Source organism: Eumetopias jubatus, unplaced genomic scaffold (genome assembly GCF_037043125.1).
Source record: "Eumetopias jubatus isolate StellerSeaLion01/CBP00866 unplaced genomic scaffold, mEumJub1_p1.0 scaffold_2, whole genome shotgun sequence".
Taxonomy (NCBI): domain Eukaryota; kingdom Metazoa; phylum Chordata; class Mammalia; order Carnivora; family Otariidae; genus Eumetopias; species Eumetopias jubatus.
Genome location: NW_028274808.1, coordinates 153,385,559 through 153,407,529, shown reverse-complemented (window position 1 = coordinate 153,407,529; position 21,971 = coordinate 153,385,559). Strand labels below are relative to the sequence as shown.

At 33.7% G+C, this 21,971-nt stretch overlaps 1 protein-coding gene across 20 annotated transcripts in view; it reads left to right on the top strand.

Annotated features, from left to right (window-relative positions):
* The window catches only part of ADGRL3 (adhesion G protein-coupled receptor L3), a 492,209-nt gene that overhangs the window by 82,681 nt on the left and 387,557 nt on the right, over window positions 1-21,971 (top strand). For 10 of the 20 annotated variants that reach the window (XM_088020841.1, XM_088020848.1, XM_088020839.1 and 7 more), the window contains one exon: window positions 9,172-9,385. In XM_088020841.1, the coding sequence (XP_087876967.1) occupies window positions 9,172-9,385 (214 nt within the window). Of the gene's footprint in view, window positions 1-9,171; window positions 9,386-21,971 lie in introns of those variants that run through there. The other 10 variants (XM_088020854.1, XM_088020853.1, XM_088020852.1 and 7 more) reach the window with 2 other exon arrangements.

The window sequence follows — 21,971 nt, the reverse complement described above, 5'->3', positions numbered from 1 at the left end:
ATCAAAGTGTTAGGAGAGAATTTCTTAAAGTTGTCAGAATAGTAATAATATTTTATGCTATTTAAAAACAAAACAGGGGCGCCTGGGTGGCTCAGTCATTAAGCGACTGCCTTCGGCTCCGGTCATGATCCCAGGGTCCTGGGATCGAGCCCCACATCGGGCTCCCTGCTCAGCGGGAAGCCGGCTTCTCCTTCTCCCCCTGCTTGTGTTCCTGTTCTCGCTATCTCTCTCTCTGTCAAATAAATAAATAAAATCTTAAAATAAAAATAAAAAAACAAAAAAACCTTATCAGGCATAATAAATGGAATTCTTACATTTCATTTTCAGGCATTAGACTTAATGTCATAAAGGAATAACAGTCCATAAAATTGTGTTATTGATTGTTAGTGTGATATTCTAATAATACATTATGCATTTCCCAAGAGAAGCCTCCTTCCTTTGTTTTCTTTTTGTGACACGCAAGAAGGGTCATCGCATCTCTTACCTACATAACTTTCTAGTTCATGCCTCCCATTCTTTTTTTGGCTAAGCTGCATATCCTGGTATACTAAATGGGGATGATAATATTGCCAAGCTTTTATTGTTTGGGTTTGAAATGAAATGATACCTTTAAAGCACCAGCACATGGAAAGCACTCCCTAAATGTTAGCAATTATTATCATCATCTTGCCCTAAACAGCTTATCGCAGTATCTTCCTCATTAATTCCAGACTCTGTTATCTTTCTCTCTACTAATATCTTTCACTGTTCGAATAATCTATTGGCTAATGCTTTTTAAGATTAATTTTATTAATATTATTATGTTATTATACTATATTGTTATCTTCCACTGTCCTATGTAATTTGGACTTTATTTTGAATCTGATTGTAATGATCTTTCTGATTTGACTGCTGTTGAGTTCTGTCTGCATCTGCTCCTGATTCTCTTGTGAATATATCTTTTTTTATCCCCAGCTTTATTGCTATTTAATTGACGTATAATGTATAAGTTTAAGGGGTACAGTGTGTTGATTTGATGCACGTATGTATTGTAAAATGATTACCACAATAGGGTTTGTTAACATCTCCATCACCTCACATAATTGCCATTTATTTTTGTGGTAAGAAAATTTAAGCTCTACTCTCTTAGCAACTTTTAAGTATATAATACAGTATTGTTAACCATAATCACTCTGTTGTGTACTAGATCCCGAGAAGTTACTCATCTTATAATTGAATGTTTATACCCTTTGACCAGTCCTACCTTTTTCACCCCATCTCCTGGCAACCACTATATTCCTCTCTGTTTCTATGAGTTTGGCTTTTTTAGATTCCACATATAAGTGGTATCATACAGTATTTATCTTTTTTCTGTCTTGTCTTATTTCACTTAGCACAATACACTCAAGATCCATCCATTTTGTTATAAATGGCAGGATTTCCTTCTTTCACATGACTGAATAATATTTCATTATGTTGTATATATATGTGCCACATCTTCTTTATCCATTTATCCATCAATAGATGTGTAGATTGTTTCTGTGTATTGTCTATTGAGAATAATGCTGCAATGAACATGGAAATGCAGATATTTCTTTGAGATCCTCCCTCGGAACTCTGAATATATCTTTCTTTGCTCAGAATTTCTGTCTAGAATATTTTGCCATTTTTTTCTCCCCTATTCATATATTATTTCATCTTTAATGGCCAGCTCAAGTTTGCTACCTTCAAAAAAGTCTTTTTTAAGCACCAAGCACATGTTTAGCACTCCATAAATTTTTAATCTGTTCTGTATAATTCATTGTGCTTTAAAATGTTCTATGCCTTGCATAGGATGCACATTCTCTAACTACAAGCTTCTGAAGTCCCATGGAGACAGTTAGGAAGATTCTCAGTACTCTTGCTCTGAATCATCAGCCCATCTGCCCTATCCTGCTCCAGACTTATACTCTTCTGATCTTGTCAGTGTCCTGTAAGTCTTTGTTTTTAGTAATGATGGATACTGACTCCTGGTTTTTGGGCCTTTGCCACACTCATATTATTAATCAGTGTTCTCCAGATTGTGTTTAAACTATATTGATGAGGAATAAAATTTCTAAAACTATCACATTTTATGTATCACAATTATCCATATATATAAGATATATATTTGGATCCATATATAGGGACATATATATATGTATAAAGATATATTTATATATTAATATAAAGAGATTTATTATGAGGGACTGACTCATGTAATTAGGGAGGCCGAGAAGTCCAATGATTTGCTGTTTGCAAGCTGGAGGCACAGAAAAGCCAGTGACATAGTTCCAGTCCAACCTCAAAGGCCTGATAATCCAGGGAGGCAGTGTTGGAAGTCTCAGTCAGAGTTCAGCGGCCTGAAGTCTGGAGAGCCACTGGTGTCAATATTAGTTCATGTCCAAAATCTTGAGAATCAGAATCACCAATGTCAGAGGGCTACAGGTGGATATACCAGTTCGAGCACAGAACAAATTCATACTTCTGCCTTTTTGTTCTATTCAAGCCCTCAACAGATTGGATGATACCCACCTAAATTGGTGAGGGCGATCTTCTTTGTTAGTGTACTGAATCAAATGCTCTTTTCCAGAGACACCCTCCCAGACATACCCAGAAATAATATTTTACCAGTTACCTGGGCATCCCTTAGCCCAGTCAAGTTGGCACATACAATTGATCATCACATTCATGAATTTTTACCATCTTCTTGATTTTATGTTATAACTCTGAAGCTCCTTCTGCCAGACTTTGGAATTCCATTTGTGTATAGAACCATTCCTAGGTCTGAGATAATCCCCAGTGTGGAGGGAAAATTTAAACAACATCCATGGCTTATGTTTAATAACTCCCAGCAGCCACATTGTAGGTGATCAATATACACTGAGAATTACATTAACGTATCTTCTTTACTTATTTTGAATTTTATAATTGTATTTACTGAATTTTTGTCTATTTTTGTATAGATATCTTCCAAAATTAAGATTAATGTTACCCTCATGGTGAAGCTACATAAGTCAAAAGATAGCTCAGCATTAACTGTTTTATGATATTCCACTCATTAGTACATTTTTTTTCTGCAATTTCAGAAATTTTAAATTTCATGGGTTTTGGGGTTTTGTTTATTTATTTATTTATTTTTGGTTTGTTTCATTTTATTTTGTTTTGTTTTTTTGCCCTCAGAACATAATTGCCTTTGGTTATTCCTTTAGGGTATCAGTTTTATTTGTTACTGTGTTAAACTTTATTAAATACTATAATATTTAAATTGTATTTTTTGCTGAAATAGAGATGTTGAAATTTGGTTATTAGAGGCTTTCTGGTAGCAGATGTACTTTTAAGGAAAGTAGATGATAGGTTGATGTTTCATTGGGTTTTAAATGTTATTTTTGCTGCCAAATATTTTGGACACTATTTTCAGAGCACATTTTTTAAAAGTTGGATAAGTGTGCTGGCATGTAAAATGGTACAGAGAAAATACACGTATTTAAGAAAATTATGTCATAGGCTCTATTGAAACTTAAAATTGGGAATATATGCCTTTTGGCAGTATTTAAGTAATGTAATGAAGTATTTTTTAAAGTCATTAGCAATAAGCTGAAACTAGCCCACTTCCAAGTAGTTGTGTCCCTCTCTGTAATTAAGAAATGCCTTTAAAATCCTTGGCCTTGATTTACAAATAGTTTTACTTCTTTCTTATAAGAAACCAGATCTCTTCCCTTTTCATTTTAAAGTTTTCAAAAGATCCTCTTTTTCTCCTCTTACGATTATTTGCATGCAGAAAAAAAATGTTTTTAGCACCTATTCATAATCATTTTTCAGTGCTGAAGACTGTATGTATTTATATATATTTACATATAAATTAAATGATAAAATAATGTAATAAAATTCTATATATACATATATGTATGTATGTATAAAATCTGGTGACTTAAGTGGAATAATTCATGGAAAAATGAGATTTGAACAGGGCATTGAAAGCTTGGCCCAAGGAGATGGGTGCGCGCGTGTGCGCGCACACACACACACGCACACGCACGCACACACACACACACACACACACACACGTGCGCACATGCAAACTTGATTCATCTGTCCTGTAACCAAGTTTCCTTACCCTCAAAGCAGTGGTAAGTGGTAAGCAGGTTAGTTGGTTTAATCAAATTCTTGCTTGAATAGATACACAGAGCCTCTCTCTGTGTGACTCAGTAACATGCTCCTCCAACATTTCTTCAGTGGCCACTGATATTCCAACTTCTGCATTCATTCTTTTCTCTAGAGATACTCCCTGCACTACTTCATGTCCTTCCCATGGTTCTAGCCTATATTCTACTCCTGAATCCAACTGAGAGTTGAAGATTTATGTATTTGAGAGAGAGGGAGAGAATGGGGCGGGGGAAAGAGCACGCACATGAGCCCAAGGGGTCGAGGAGAGGGAGAGAGAGAATCTCAAGCAGGCTCTATGCTGAGTGTGGAGCCGCACTCAGGGCTCCATCTCACCACCCTAAGACCACGACCTGAGCCCAAACCAAGAGTCCCAGCTTAACTGGCTGGGCCACCGAGGTGCCCCAACAGTTGAGCATTTTTGAATATTATCCTGGCTCCTTAAATTCAGCATGTTTAAAATGTAATAAATTATACTGTGTATACTCTCAACCCACTAACTGGAGCTGCTTGCCTCTGTGTCTGTGTTTACTGTTACTCTTAACTGATATCCTTTGTCTTAAAATTCTATTTCTCAACTACCACTCCCTTCTTTGAAGCTCCCTTCCGATGCCCTAGGGTTATCCTAGCAAGTCTCTGAGCCCTTTCCTTGGGGTCCACAAAGAATCCTTTGACTTGTTTTTGGTCACCAGCTTTTAGCCTCTGCCTCCACCCCCACCTCCCATTCCTAGACTGATATCTTTGTTATTATCATCCACAATTCACTAAGGACTTAAGGTATTTTGAGTCAAATGTCACCAAGCAGGCTTAACAGTAGGATAGAGAGCCCAAAGAAGTTAAGAGGTTTCAACAACAGAGTGGCTGAGGCCTTAGAAAAGAAAACATGGAAGTATTTTTTGCTGAAACTAGGGAGCAAGGACAGGGAGCTTTTTCTGGTGTTATTTTAATCCCTGGTCAGGAGCACTTTTCATTAGGTGTGTGCTTGCCGTGGAACCTGGACATTTGCTGAGGTTCTGGCCATCTTTAGTAGAGAAGCTTCATTTCATCCATGCCTCCTTCGTCCCATGGTCAGTGGGTAATGTTTTTCTGATTTATTTAGCTAATACCTATTACACATCTAATGATGATACTCTGTTCCTTGTTATAACAGATTAACTCATGGAATAAAAGTGAGGAGGAGTTCAAGAATATGCCTTCTTTGCTCCAAATTATTTTCCCACAGCCACTTCCCAATGCCCAATGCAATATTACCCTAATACAATATGGAATAGACAATTTCACAGACTATCCTGAATTTGAATTGTTGACATTTCCCATGTCTTAGTCTTTACTAAACAAAATCTCTCTGTTGTTAGCACAATAACTGAATGGTTAAAAAACAAACAAAAAAAATTTAACTTAAGCATATTTTTTTTCCATTGGACTTTGGTTGCTGATTAAAGCATTTAGCAATATAATTAAAAGTAATTTAAATAGCTAATTAGACAATGTGATAGTTTCCAGTAATACATTCCTTTACACAAAGCATCCATCATTTAGGAGTGTAATTTATCACTGGGTTACTGATACAAATGCAATTATATGTTAAATGGAAGAAAGCATCCACAAATCACCTCTGGCTCTCTGTAAAAATTGCCATATACATAACTTATGCATAATTCTTACAGGGTCAAAAGAGATACATGGAAAATTTTGGCCCCCACATTTTAGTTGACTTTGCAACTGTCGAGGGTCTGGTTCTAAATCATATTTTTGACAATTAAGAACCAGAATAAAGCTTTCTCTATGTACACATGTTTTGACAAAAATTGACTGATGAATTTAATTAACCAAATTATCCACTTAGTCAGACAAATGCTTTAATTGTATGATTTGCTTATTTGTTTTGTTTCCTTGTTAAATTAACTTGCTTTTTAACTTAATTTAACTTAATTGTTTAAGTTAAAATATAGCCAGATCAATTCAATGTTTGGAAGCAGTTTCAATGTTATTTTTAAAATAGTTATACCAAAGTTAAGAAACAAATTGCCTTTTAGCAAATGCTAAAAAATTTCCTGGAAAATTCTGTTTTCAGAAACCTTTTATTAAAGCGAAAAATAAAAACCAAAGAAACAAAAACACCCCCTATGATTCCATACCTAAGTCATGAAACTGGATCCCCAATTTGGAATATTTTTATTATTCAATGATTCCATTACTTAAAATACTAAATACATTAATGAAAATGTCTTTATCCTTGAAAACTGAAATCCCACTTCTTTTTTTAGAAACCTCACTATTAAAAAGGATGTCGTGTTTAAACAACCATCTAATTTCAGAATGATAGAGAAACAAGGATATTTTATTTTATTTTAAGAAAAATAGAAATGCATATTTCAGAAATTCAGTGTCTCTCTATTGTGGGAATATCCTGTCAAAATGTTGACTCGAGCAAACTTTAAAAATAATGTTACAAACAACCTCTAATTATGTTAACTCTCTGATGAATGCTATGGATGTGCTAGATTCTTCTGTGTGTGTATGTGTGTGAGAGAGAGAGAGAGTGACAGAGCAAACAAGATGGTTGTTGAATAACAACCAGAATGGAATTACCTATATGTGCTGCTTGAGAACTTTAAGGGACCTGCTCAGAAGTTATACATGCGGTGTATGGTACAATTGTAGCTTTTCTGAAACATTACAGAAATGACATAAAAACTAATATCATTCCCAATTTTGAAATAATCGTATGATTTCACAAACCAAATTATATTTTTTTAAAGATTACTTATTTAAGGGAAAGAGTGAGCGAGAGAGCATGAGCATGAGCAGGGGCAGAGGGAGAGAGAGAAGCAGACTCCCAGCTGAGCAGGGAGCTCAATGTCGGGCTCGATCCCAGGACTCCGGGATCATGACCCAAGCGGGAGGCAGATGCTTAACTGATTGAGCCACCCAGGCATCCCCCAAATCAATATTTCTTTTAAGTTTTAAGTGAAAATACTTAGAATAATAAAATTTTTCTTTCTCTACCTCCACTCATTGTTTCTCTCCTCTCTTCTTTTATTTTCACATTTCATGCTTTGTAAAAAAGCTACAGGAAAAGTTGCATATATTTATTTAAATACATATTTTTGTATATGTACACATTAGCGAATTAATCAAATAATGCATATTTATAGCTATCATGTATGGATCTCTATAATTATTTCTGTTATGTGGAAATTCACTTATTAGATGATTGGTAAACACTTAATTTAGAATTTCAATTATATGCTTTTAAAAGAAAACTTGAGTTTTTACAATTAAACATTTGACTTTCTTCCAATAATGTACTGATTATGTTCACAATCTTGGAGTGGGAAACATAAACTCGACATGAAAAGATGGGTAATTCCCTGTGTAAAAATGAAATACATATGTTCAGCAAACATCTAAAATCAAACAACAAACTAAAAGAACGTATTTGCCACAAATATAAAGGACCAATTTTTAATTTTTGTTATACAAAGAACTTTTACAATAGTGACCCATGTATAAATGTGAGCAAGCAATTCATAAATAAAAGGAATTTGAAAGGTTGATAAACATGAAAATATATTCCATTGTACAAATAGAATACTGAAAATTTTGTAAAAAGGATATTTTACCATTATTTGTCTATCACATTGGCAAAATTTAAAGGAATTGGTAATATGTTGTTTTGCAATGAAAAGTGCTGCTGGTAGAACTGTACATGTTTCTTAAGTTTTTTGGATATCTAGTTGTTGATTTTTGCCAAACTTGAAATATATTTCCCCTTTGATCCATCAATTTCATTTATAAAAACATACATAAAATATATTTGGATAATTATATTTTTTCTAAAATATTATAGCCAAGGTACACAAATACGTTTATACTTCTTTACAGTATTATGACAAAAACACATGGACATTCCCAAATGCACATCAACATAAGATCAATTATATAATGTTTATAGGTATATAAAATGCAGCTATTAAAATGAGGACTACAATACAGAAATGAAAAGAGATGTTCATTAAAATAATAAATAAAATAAATCAAGGTATCAAACAACATGTGTAGTGTAACACCACCTGAATAAAATATAAAGAAGGGTAGGAGGAAACATACAATGTCTATTTGTTTTTCTGTAGAAAATTCTAATAGGAGGGTCACCACAATGCTATCTGGTTATCTCTTGACAGTGAGGGGAAAGTGTGTGGAGAGAGCTGAAGGAAAATTTAGTTTTTCTCCATATAAATCTCTGCTTTCCTAAAGAACACTTATTGGGTGCCTGGGTGGCTCAGTTGGTTAAGCGACTGCCTTCGGCTCAGGTCATGATCCCGGAGTCCTGGGATCGAGTCCCACATCGGGCTCCCTGCTCAGCAGGGAGCCTGCTTCTCCCTCTGACCCTCCCCGCTCTCATGTACTCTCTCTCTCTCTCATTCTCGCTCTCTCAAATAAATAAATAAATCTTTAAAAAAAAAATAAAAAAAATAAAGAACACTTATTATCAGTATAATTAAATTATAAAGTATACTGATTATATTATTTTTTACTGTAAAATGAAATCATGTTTTCAAATTGAAATAGAATACTTAAGATTATATGAACTCAACAAAAATGCAATTTTTGGTAATAGTTTCCATAAAACAAAATAAAACAAGACACACATATGATACCCCTGAGGCTTACCTGAGAATCTTTCTCTACAAACTGGGTAATATTTCTACATAAACTTTACCTCACATACCGGCTAAAGTTTTAGAAAATCGAGTGTTCTTTTTTCTTTCATTTATAAGAAAACTGTATTAGATAAGGTTTTATGAAATAGCTGTTATTCTTAGATTTTTAAAAGTCCTCTAAATTTATTGAAGTGAGAAATTTTCTGTTTTAGCTAAAATTGTTAATTGCAACTGGTTTATTTTTTGGTATTAGTTTACCCCAAACACTGGAAAAGCAAACACAGGTACTTTTCCTTTGTATGTCATAAAGATGACTGACGTTTCTTCCTCCTCCTTCCGGTAGCTTTCAGCCGTGCCCCAATTCCGATGGCTGTGGTCCGCAGAGAGCTCTCCTGTGAGAGCTACCCCATAGAGCTCCGCTGTCCAGGAACGGATGTCATCATGATAGAAAGTGCCAACTATGGGAGGACTGATGACAAAATTTGTGACTCTGACCCTGCTCAGATGGAGAATATCCGATGCTACCTGCCAGATGCCTATAAGATTATGTCTCAAAGGTATGATACTTCTAATCTTTTTTTTGTGCATTTAGTATAAACTCTCAACATGAATCTGGGTGACATATTGAGCATAGGTAAGAATACAAATAGCATTGTATATTTTAGAATAATTTGAACTACTTTTTCGGGGTACCTGGGTGGCTCAGTCATTAAGCGTCTGCCTTTGGCTCAGGTCATGATCCCAAGGTCTTGGGATTGAGCCCCGCATCGAGCTCCCTCCTCAGCGGGAAGCCTGCTTTCCCTCTCCCACTTCCCCTGCTTGTGTTCCCTCTCACTGTGTCTCTCTCTGTCAAATAAATAAATAAAATCTTAAAAAAAAAGAACCACTTTTTCAATTTCAAACTGGTTTCCCATATCACTAAAGTGTTGGTATTAGAGATTAAAAATGGCATTTGGAAATTATTAAAATTTATTAGATTAGTTATTTGGTTTCATGGTGTACTCTGACTTCTCTAGAACTGGGCTCTATAGATGAGAAACTAAATTTATTTTTCACAGTTTTCAAAAACAGACTTTTGTAATTTTCTCCAAAAATTTCAGAAAAATTATTTTACTGCTAATAAATATTTTCTATCAATGTATGAAAAAGAAGAAAAGTTAATAGGCAATTTTTGTAACCATTAATCAAAATGTAGTAAAAGGCTATTGATTAATGATTATTTGGCCTTGAAAAACAATGAAAAAAGTATTACTTTGTTATCTAGTAATACTCATTTAAGCTATTCACAATATTACCATGTTCAAATAATGTAAATAATATATATAATTATATATAATATCATATCATTGGATAAAGAAAAGATCTTCAATTCTAAAGGAAATGGTTAATGGGAATCCATATTATAGAAGGTTTAAATTATACTAAAGTTTCTTGATAAATTGGCTAAATATTATATATATATCTCTTAAATATTTGTTCAGTATTACTATGATTTCTCAGAAATTTGTGAAATCATTTACTATAGGCCTTCATACTTTTTTGAAAGATTTTATTTATTTATTTGAGAGAGAGAATGAGAGAGAGCATGGGGGCGGTCAGAGGGAGAAGCAGACTCCCTGCTGAGCAGGGAGCCCGATGTGGGTCTCGATCCCGGGACTCCAGGATCATGACCTGAGCCTAAGGCAGTTGCTTAACCATCTGAGCCACCCAGGCGCTCCGCCTTCATACTTTCTGACTACTTGCTCACAAAGTAATTTTAAAATAATCAGTAAATTACTTATTTAGTGAATTATTTTTTTCATTAGGATTTCTATTTAGCCAATTATTTTCTTCTATTATTTAAGGAGTTCTTAAAATATGGGGGAAGTCATAGCATATGTAAAAATAAACAAATTCAAGTATATAAAAGCACAAACAATAGTTCTTGAGGCTTACCTTTCTTGTGCTTGAGAAAGCCTGTATTGTTTTTAACTATTTGTCTTCTTGATGCTTAAAATTCTGATATGTATGTTTGTGTGTGATTAATAAATTGATAGTATCTTTTTTTTTATAAATTACTGTTGTATAAACTGTTAATAGAAATTATAACGTGCCCAGTTTTTGATGATCAAAACATCTGAAGTGTGCTTGAAAGATTAATGGTCTCTCTGGGCAAATCTAAGTGCTTTTGCTTGTCTATTTCTAAAATGCTAACTCATGCTAAGGTGAATATTAATGAGAAATAAGATTTTAAAATTAGGGATTCCATTTGATGTAAGTTTGGTTGTGTTTGGTTCTTCTTGTGTGTTTCATTCTTATCTCTCATTGTATGTCTCTTCTTGTTATATATTTGACATGCCTCCAACTATGGTTAAATTCTCTGATGTTATGCCTACAAGAGGTCTAATTACTTCATTATTGTGTAAGTGTTATAATGGTGTCTGTCCTGAGTGATTTTCCATGTGTAGTATGAATGGGCACTATGACTAAATTGTTATTTTATTTTATTTATTTCTGTCAGACCAACAAACAAAAATGGATTCTTTATGCATTCGAGGTGTAGGTCGAGGAGGAAATTCTGCTTTTCTGTGACTAGCCTTTCATTTTAAATGTAGCAGAAGCATTAACTTCACTAGCTCTTTGATCTCTTTATGATTTTCATTGAAATTGTTTTAATCCTTTTACTGATATTATTAATGGCTCCCAAAATAAGCCTTTAATCTTATAATTATTACAAAAAATAGTTACAATGGATCCTCTCAAGCTGCTGAATTATATGGGATGTGTCTGTAAAGTGACAAATCTGAAGAGTAAAATTGCTTTAAGCACCCTGAGTGAATCATTTGTGGAAGACCCCTGGTGGTTTCTCAAGTAAGAATTGTCAGCTGAAATAATTGTGGTTAATTCTGTATGGAGGCAAGTTCCTTGGTTGTGTTTGGACTGCTAAATATACTACATTTACACTTGTAAATAAATGCTTTTGACTCTTAGAAGAAGTCAGGTTCCATCTTGTAAGTTCTTAAGAGATGAGATGGCCATGTCAGCTTCAGCTGCTTTTTAATTAATGAACTTTCACTGTCCTGTGAGTGACAGCATGTTAAATAATGCTAATAATTTCTAATTATTATATGGATGTATCATATTAATAATGATACGGACAGCTTAAATAATCAATTTGAATTAAAATTATAATGGGGGAACTTTTCTAAAAGATATTTAGATAATTATTGTTTTCTCTCATTTAAAGTTCTAGAAAGACATTATATCAGTGTCTAAACATTTTTAAGCATGTCTCTCGCTTAGAGGATTATATTACAAAATACAAAATGTTTTTGTGTATCCTTGTATAACCTTGTTAAACAGCCTTCATAACTTGCTTCAGTCTCATAAATTAGACAGATGTTACAGGCAAGGGCAGACATGAAATAGTATTCATGTAGATATTTGAATACACATTGAACAAATACATAAATAAAACCGTATAATAAAATATTAGTTATGTGTGAAAAATTGGGGACTTGAATCTAAAGGATGTGGCACTTGATTTCCATGTTTTTCCCCAGTAGAACTTTGAATCTGATACCTGCCCTAGAGTTGCCAGATTCTTCACTGTCTTGCCGATTACACCTCATGTTCTCAAATCCAAATGTGTTTTTATGCCATTTTGCCCTCATCCCCTCCGAAAGTTCTGTGCTTTTTCTCTTCTTTCATTATCCTGCTAGAAGGCTTATTAAAATGTCAGAAGACATTTCCTTATCCTTCTCGGAACTTGTATTCTCACTCACTTGTTATCATCTGCATCCTTCTTTATTGCAGCTAAACATTAATAAACCCGTATTATCACACCCCAGACAGTTGCTTTGTCTAAAGTAAATTGTAGGCTTCTAGAGGGCAGACTTTCTCTTGATTTTACCTAAAACTAACTTCTGATGTTTAATGATGTGTAAATGAATAAGTAAATGTGCTCTCCGATGGTGTCGTGCCACTTAAAAGCTTTCTTAATTCTATTATCTGAGTGATTTTTGTTTCTTTTTATTTTACACTTACACACTAGAGAGATTTAAAAAAATGGTACATATAGCTTTAGAATCTAAATGTGAAAATGACTGTTGGCAACTGATAACTGCAGAAATTTTACATTTTGAATGCAGCTGAGGTTTCATGTTATCTTCGGCTATTAATGGAAATATTTCCATTTTTAACTCCACCAACACTTGAAATTCCGAGTGCACCCTGACAGCTCTGGAGTTTGGTGGATGATTAAGCTAGGCATGGTTCCTGCCCACACACCTATAGCTTTTTGGCAGATAAAAAACAAACAGATTATTTGCTCAGTATTTTATTTTTATTGCATTTAGATTTATTGAGGAGTTCAAAAAAAGGAGGAAAGCTCTTTTGGCCAGATAATGTTAAAGAGTGTTCATTGGAGAGAGAAGGTTAAGCTGGTCCTTGAAGGATGGCAGGGTCTGTGGAACCAGAAGAGACCAAAGTGATATTAGACATAAAATATATTAGATATATAAGATATATTAGGTATATAAGGCACCAAAAAGAGCATGAGGGGACAGCTTCCCTTCACTAATCCCTCACCCAACCTCTTCTCGCTCTTCAAAAGCTTATTGGTGCCTGCTCTGCACTATTTAGTTTCTCCAAAGCCTCTTTGGAAAGTGCTACAACTTGAGGCGAGCCTCCCACCAGTCTCCGCATAGATCCAGTTCATATGCTCTTAAGAAACCTTGATAATTTGATAATAAACTAGCTTGATGCTATCCCCCTCGTCAATACAAAGTCCTGTTGGAGTTCTTCTTAGTAGTTGGACATAAACTCCATCTAAATGTGGGAAGTTTGAATATCATATGACTTCCTCAGGCCGTCTTTTTGGACACATATTTTAAATACGTGCTATAACAGTATTACTTTACGTAGAATTGCATATATTGTTCAAATTGAAAAGGCATTTGTGAACAGGTATATATGTATGTGTATATAGTGTACATTTATTGAGGTAATATGCATGTGGAAAATTGCTCGTATCATAAATATATACAATTCAGTGAATTTTCACAAACAAAGCGCATCCAACTAACAACCAGATGAAGACATAGAACGTTAACAGCATCTCAGAGGTACCCCTTCATACTCTGCACCAGCCATTGTCTATTCCCACCCCAACTTTTGCTGCTATTGAGCCTTCTAATACCTTAAATCATTTTTGCCCATTTCATAATTTAAATACATGAATTCATATAGCATATGCTTTTTGGTGTCTTGCTTCTCTCATTCATTGCATTCGTTTTTATATATAACATTATTGAAGCATTTTTATATGCCATATAATCCACTCATTTGAAGTATAATGATATTTTAAGTAAATTTACCAGTTTACCAAGTGATGCAACATCACCATAAATCAGTTTTAGAGTATTTCCATCACCACATTAAGATCCTGATGCCCATTACTGGTAATCTCCATCTCCTTCCCACACCACACAATGACTAATCCATTTTCTGTCTACATGTCTATTCTTAATGCATTGTTGTTGTTTTTTTTTAAGATTTTATTTATTTATTTGACAGAGAGTGAGACAGCAAGAGCAGGAACACAAGCAGGGGGGAGTGGGAGAGGGAGAAGCAGGCTTCCCGCCGAGCACGGAGCCCAGTGCGGGGCTCGATCCCAGGATGCTTGGATCATGATATGAGCCGAAGGCAGATGCTTAATGACTGAGCCACCCAGGCGCTCCAATGCATTGTGTTTTAAGCTAGAAAGTGAATAAAGTCAAGTTAGGTTTAGTGGGCATTTCAGTAAGACAGTATCAAAGAAATAGCAGTTATTTCTGGAGGCATGGATAGAAATATGTTTCTTGTGTTTTGAATTCTCTTGGAATCAAAAATCATAATCTAGACATTTAACCAATACCCTCTTTAGGGTTTTCTATCAAGTAGAGATGTTAAATATATAAAGTAGGATGATTTTTTTTTCTACTTAAGTGAGTGATCTGAGTTTTACTTTTAATCTTCTACCAGCATTTTAGCAAGGTTACATTGTCTTATGTCCTAGTCACAATGGGAACATGCAAAAAAACAAACAAACAAACAAACAAACAAACAAAAACATGGGGGAGGGAGTGATGAAGGGAAGAAGGGAGAAATAAATTTGTTTCTCACCTTTCTGAAAAAGTTATATTTCGGTTTATATCAGTACCACTGCAGGGGATTTTACAGTTTACAAAAAGATCTTGGTTTTTGTTGTATTCAATCCTGGTGAAGTTAAGAACTCTTACAATAGCAGTCAAAGAAGAAATGTCAGCAGCAGTTTCTGTGTGTACATAACTGGGTAAATGTTCTGCAATAACTGTGTGTATTTTTGTGAGTTTTTCCATTTCAGTTTTCTCCTTTGCTCCTTTAACAGAATTATTACATTATATCTTGAGTTTCTTTTATGACTTATAACAGATCAAAAATAATCCCTCATATCAGGGAGTTTTCCATTGAATGCTTGTTCGATGCAGTAAAAAGAACAGATGGGCATAGAGATTGCCTTAAGATTTACTGTTTTGTCCATGTTTATTAAGAATAAAAGGAAAGGAAAGGAAGGAAGGAAAATAATTCCCATTATCAAATCCGAAATGTAGAGAATATGGAGAAGCTGGGAAATTCCTGTCTGGAAGACACTTTTTCTCTTCGTTAATATTTCAGCCTTTTCAATTCTGAGAATATACTTTGATAATGTCCTACTAAAATGCTTGCTAGTACTTCTTGCTATTCATTTAAGTTTGAGTGAAATTATGTTATACATGTGTGCTTTGAAATTTAAGAATTTAGTAAATGATTAAAATATTTCAGGATAGGTTAGGATAAAAACTAAAGGGAGTTGTGTTGGCTGTCTCTTCCAGACCTTGGGGAATATTAACCCTTCATGCAGCCATTCTCAAAGTGTGGTTCATGGAAATTTGGAATTCCTGAGTTCTTTCCAGGGATTCCACAAGGTCAAAACTATTTTCATAACAATTCTGACATTACTTGCCTTTTTCATTGTATTAGATACGGGTACTGATTTTGCAAAAGCAGTGGTAGGTAAATCTGATGCCATCTTAGGGATCAAGACAGTAGCAATAATGTACTTTAAAAAATTTCTCAGTTTTAATTTCTAACATGGTGCATGATAATATAACTCACATAAACCAATAGTCTTTGAGAATTTTAGTTATACTAAGAGTTAAAGAGGTCATGAGACAAAAGGGTAGGAGAATTGATGTTTTAGGAAATATTTTTTTTCATTTCTACTTATGGCTGAACATTATTTATTTTTGTCTTATTTTTATGTTGTTTGTTTTAAAATCATCTAGAGTTTTTTCATGAGTGAATTATTATTTTTATTGAAGTATAGTTGACATACAATATTGTATTTCAGGTACACAACATAGTGATTCAACAATTACATATGTTATGAAATGCTCACCATGATAAGTGTACTTACCATCTGTCATACAAAGTCATTACAATATCCCCTATGCACATTTGATTTATAAAGTATAAGGATCACTTTTTTTTCATTTATAGTGAATGGTCACGTTAGTTGTTTCCCCACCTCCAGGTTTTTAGATACTTTTACACTTTGTCGTCAGTCTATAGAACTTGACATCTTGTGGAAAATATAGAAGAAATCACCAAGGAAAGAAAGATAATTTTCTGAAAAGCAGAGGATATAGGATAAAAGCACTGCAGTAATCATCTTCATTATAGCTTAAATTGATATGGAAAAGAACAAAGCAGAATATAAACATAAATTCTGGCACTGATTAATTGGATACCACAGGACTCTGGAGGAATGTAAGTTATAGTGAGATTTAGCAGACATTCAGAATAATACCTCATTTGCTCTGTCATTACAGTAATTTTAAAGATTGCTAAGGCTACTAGGGGAGTGGGTCTCAAAGTATTTTGACTGCCATTTATGTTTCATTTTACTGATGAGACTGAAGTACATGGAATTTAAAAATTCACCTAGGGCGCCTGGGTGGCTCAGTCGTTAAGCGTCTGCCTTTGGCTCAGGTCATGATCCCAGGGTCCTGGGATTGAGCCCCACATCAGGCTCCCTGCTCAGCAGGAAGCCTGCTTCTCCCTCTCCCACTCCTGCTGCTTGTGTTCCTGCTCTCACTGTCTCTCTCTGTCAAATAAATAAAAAAAATCTTTAAAAAAAAAAGAAATTCACCTAAAATTACTTACTATATGATGACATAAGCATGACCGCTTTCTTTGGGTACAAAGCCCATGATTTTTTTTTTTTACTACTTTTTCTCAGACATTAAAGTTATTTTTATTATCAGAAATTTTTTTTTCATTTCTTAGCACATCAGAAAAATCCAGTGAAAGATTCAAATCCATCCATAATTTGTATAATTCAATTAATATGTTAGTTTAAAAAAGAGTAAAGTTTTAATAAGAAACCAGTCTTACAAAATTGATCAATATAGCCATTGAGTTATACTTTTAGGACAATATCCTCTCCTTGCTAGCTGATTATTTAGGCATTTTACCTTTAGCTGTAGTTTTAATATTCAGAGTATAATATGCTTGTATAAATAGGAAATATATTCAGTTGTTGTTGGTAATATAATACTTATATACATTTATTGTGTGCTTCTTATATGCCATAAACTCTGGTAAAGAATTCACCTTTCATTAGTTCATTAATTCTTCCCCATAACATTAAGCAATATCTATTGTTATCACTCCCGTTGTACCAATGGAGTAGTTAAAGCACGTAGAAATTTACTTGCTGAAGAATTTATTTTAAGTCAATACACTGTCTTATTTGAGAGACTTGAGACTTTGTTCATTATAGCAAGGATGATAAAATGATAAAGTATTTAAAATACTTAAGAACTATGCTCTTGATCATCATCATGATGGTGAGAAAAGAAACTCATTTTCTCTCATGCAAACATTCAACCAAATATTGGATTGGTTTGACTCAGGTTTTATCTATATCCAATTACAGCCATATGCAAATTTTTATTATTGAAGTTCTTAGTTGAAATAGTTAAATTATTGTGAATCTGAAGCTCTCGAGACTTTCAGCCTCTTTTTTTATATGAATCAATTGTGTTTATAAAGTGTTTTAGGTCATTTAATGCTTCTTGGAAAAACAAGCATTGATAGGACAAAGCTGATTGTATAACTAATATTAAATATTTCAGCTATAACTAATAACTATAAGCAAGATTTTTTTGAGAACTTCCTATAAGCCAGATAATGTTCTAAGCACTTTACATGACTTAACACATTTAATTCTTCCCTTACTCCTGTGTAATGGATACTATTGTCATTTTTCACTGATGGTGGAACTGAGGCAGAGAGTTTAATTAACACCAAAAGTTACATGGTGCCTACAAAGCTGAAATGTTAGCCTACGCAATCCAGCTCCAAAATCCATGATTACTATTGCAATTCATTGCTTTGTGTGCTCTGTCTAAAATGTGCACTGTTTTTTATAAAAGAGACTGACTTAGAAAACAAGTATGAACGAGTCCTTGTTACTGAAAAGAAAATATATATGTGTCTTTATGTTTGTGTGTCTGTGCATGTTCATCCCCCACACACATGTGCTATTAATGATTGCTTACCTTTTTCACATACAAATAATGAAAACATAGTATTTAGCTTATTAAATTATATGGCATTTATTTTCTGCCTTAGGATAAATTTTCAGGCAAAAACACTTGAGTACTTGTGATGAAATATTTAGTTTAAAAAAAAATCTATGAAATAAGATCTTGCTTTTAACATTTTGGACTTGGTGGCGACACAATTATCTATGGCAATACTTCAGTAAAAAAAAATACACTGGTTATAATGGGGAATAAGTTGAAATTTGTATGGCATATGGAAATAAAATAAAATGGATGTCAATATGTAAACTATGAACCGGGAAGGCTCATGAGTTAGAAACTAAATACATCACATGAGTACTTTGAAATACTTGTAAATGAGAAAATCTATCATGCCAGCCTTTCTTAATTAAGCTTGAATATAAGTAACAGAATGCTTTAAAATTTCTAATGTTTTATATAATGAGATTTTAGATGGCGTAAATGTTCACAAAGCTTTTGCTAATAAGTTACAAAGATGAAAATGGATCTTTATTTGTAACACACTATAGTAACTTTGATTATATGAGTTTATTCTTCTTTAGTGTTTTTGTTTTATTTTTTCATATCTTGCAAAAATTCAATTATGCTAAAAACATTGCTAAATTTGCCTCCATGAATATTCTATTAGCCACAAGCTTTAGTTGATTCATTGTTTCTTTATTATTAAGAATATTATCAAATACAGCTAAATGTGAAAAAAAAAAGAATACTACCAAGTATAGTTAGTAAGTCATTCTGTATAATACATTTGGAATCTTCCCATTATGTGCTGATGTGAGAGTACTTTAACTCTGAGAAATGTTATTTCCCAAGTTATTGGGGAATTACTATTATCCTAATATTTGTTAATATGAATAAAATGCATTAATTGATACCAGTTTCCATAAAATTAGATGTTTATCACATGTATATCAGGAAAATATGTAAATCATATTTATTTGTTTTTACCAAATGGCAAAAGCAAAATATGTTTTTTATGCATATCTGCTGATTTCAATAGATAAATATATGTGTGATTTGGCTTGAAAAGACCTGAAGTCTTTCCAGAATACTAGTACCCATAACTGTTGGTACTATCAATCTTATGGAAATAAACATTTGGAGCTGTTTCTTAGACTTATTAGTGTATTGAGAAAGTAAATGCTTGGAAAAGAATAGAAGTCTGCAGGAATACTGCATATAGAAAGAAGAACACATACTTTAGAAGCAGTAAAAAAGACAAGAAGAGAGGAGTGGTACAAAAGGAGGAAACTGGATGACTAGAAGTTTGAAGGTGAGATGATATTTAACTAAAGAGAACCTTTTCAGCTAAAATTATTCACATTGTTGATTTATTCAGAGACGTTTTGATGTTCCCAAACCTTTACCACCGATCAGCTAAGCAACTCAGGATATTTTACAGTTAATTAATATACTTCTGAAGATTTGAATTCACTTCTCAAATATAGTATACTCATGCTGTGTAAAAGATCCTGACAATCCTCTACCAATATGAGCATCTTATTAAAAATAGTATTCTAATATCTCCTAATTTAGTAACATTGACTTGTTTGTTTCATGATAATAGGAGTTTTTGCTTTATTTTCAGAATTATACTCATGAAGCCCACCAAAGCCTGGCTGTAGGCAACATCATAGAATGTGATATATGTTACCTATGTGTTTCTGATATATATTTATACATTTTTAATTTATATACTAAATTTGACTATTTTTCTCTAAACAAACCAGAAATATTTTTTCTTTTCATTATGGTATAAAAATTCCTATGACCAGTTTCATCGTTGACAACCTTCTAGAACATGGGACTTATTTCTCTGTAGGTATTTTAGAAATTAGGGTCAGAAAAAATGTACTTCTTTTTCACAAATTAGTCTCTGCAAAATTTGTCATAATAAAAGGCCCTTCACCTTTCCAAAGGAATTCAAGTAGATCATCCTTGCCTGAGGAGGTAGGATTCTGAATTACTTTGCAACTTGAGTTCTAAAGAAATTGTAGAGTCCTTCAAATGACTTTACATTTAATTATTTCTTCCAATAGCATTTCCCTGCTGTGACATAATAAAAAAAATACTACAACTATAACAACAAACATGTGTATTACAATATTTCACTGAAAGTCATGGAAGTGGAAAGGAATAAATTAATAAAAGCATGACAAGTCCACATGGATATTGGGATGGGATATGAGCCTCCTTCTGCAAACTAACAGAAAATGTGTCTCAGTGAACATTGTGAGGTACAAACACATGTCTGAAGTGTTCCACGTTAGTGCCCGCAAAGGAGAAGATCATTCTTGAAGTGATGTAGCTGGATGCATATGGGATAGCTGTAATTGTATTATGAAAGCCTGTCAGCGGCAAATGATAAAAAGAAGCTGCAACATAAATCTTAGCTCCTAGATTCTTTTAGTCTGTTGTATCATAATTTCTTGCAGAAAATAATTGAAGGGAATGTTGTTTTGATGGTGATAGCATGAACTCAATGTATCCTTAGAGTGGCAGCTCTGAAAGTAGTACACCAACACACAGACGACATACCTGTACGCACACACACACACACACACACACACCGACAAATAAAAGGAACATAACTCCTGAGATATAAGTGTATAGAGTATTTATGATATGTATTTCTAGGATGCAGATTAATTCAAGAAAAATGCCAAATATTTACCCAGGAATCCAATAGTTAAATATTATCTAATGGCTCAAGATTTCAGGTTTACTTTTTCTCTCATTTATTAAGAAATCAAGAGATACACTTCTTATTCATTTATGTTATTTTATTTAAAAATATTTTTACTTGTGGGGTGCCTGGGTGGCTCAGTCAGTCTTCAGCTTAGGACATGATCTCAGGGTCATGGGATCAAGCCCTGCGTCAAGCTCCATGTTCAGCAGGGACTCTGCTTGAGGTTCTCTCTCCCTCTCCCTCTGCCCCTCCCCCCACAAGAGAGATTCTTTCTCTGAGTAAACCATTCTGGTTCTGGGAAAACCCTTAATACACATGAAGTTTACCTTTGAAACTTGAAGAGGTTTTTTTCTTTTTTCTTTTTTTTTTTGGTCGGGGGGGAGGGATTCTTTCATTTCTTTAACTTCTGGGACCTTAGGTCTCATTTCTCTAGTATGTACAGTCTCTTTTTTTTAACCCCACTCCTTAGCCTTCATAGTCCTAAATAAGATTGTCATCACTTTCTTACTTTAAAATTATCTTTGGACCTAAAAATTATTCCGATCTCAGGCAAAGCACATGGCTAAAAATGAAGAAAGAACGCTCACCAAAGGTACATCTGTATGTTCTTGACAAAATGAGAGAAATAGTTGCTGGGAAGATAATCAAAACTCTCCATTCCCTCATCCAAAAATAATTTAGTATTTTATGTGAAATATCACCCATCAATAGAAATAACAGTGCTAGGCATAATAGTGTATATTACACATATAATCAATGCTATTACCATTTCTTCAAAGTGTTTGCTTTCTACTTAGGAGTTCATCTACACCAAAGCAAGAG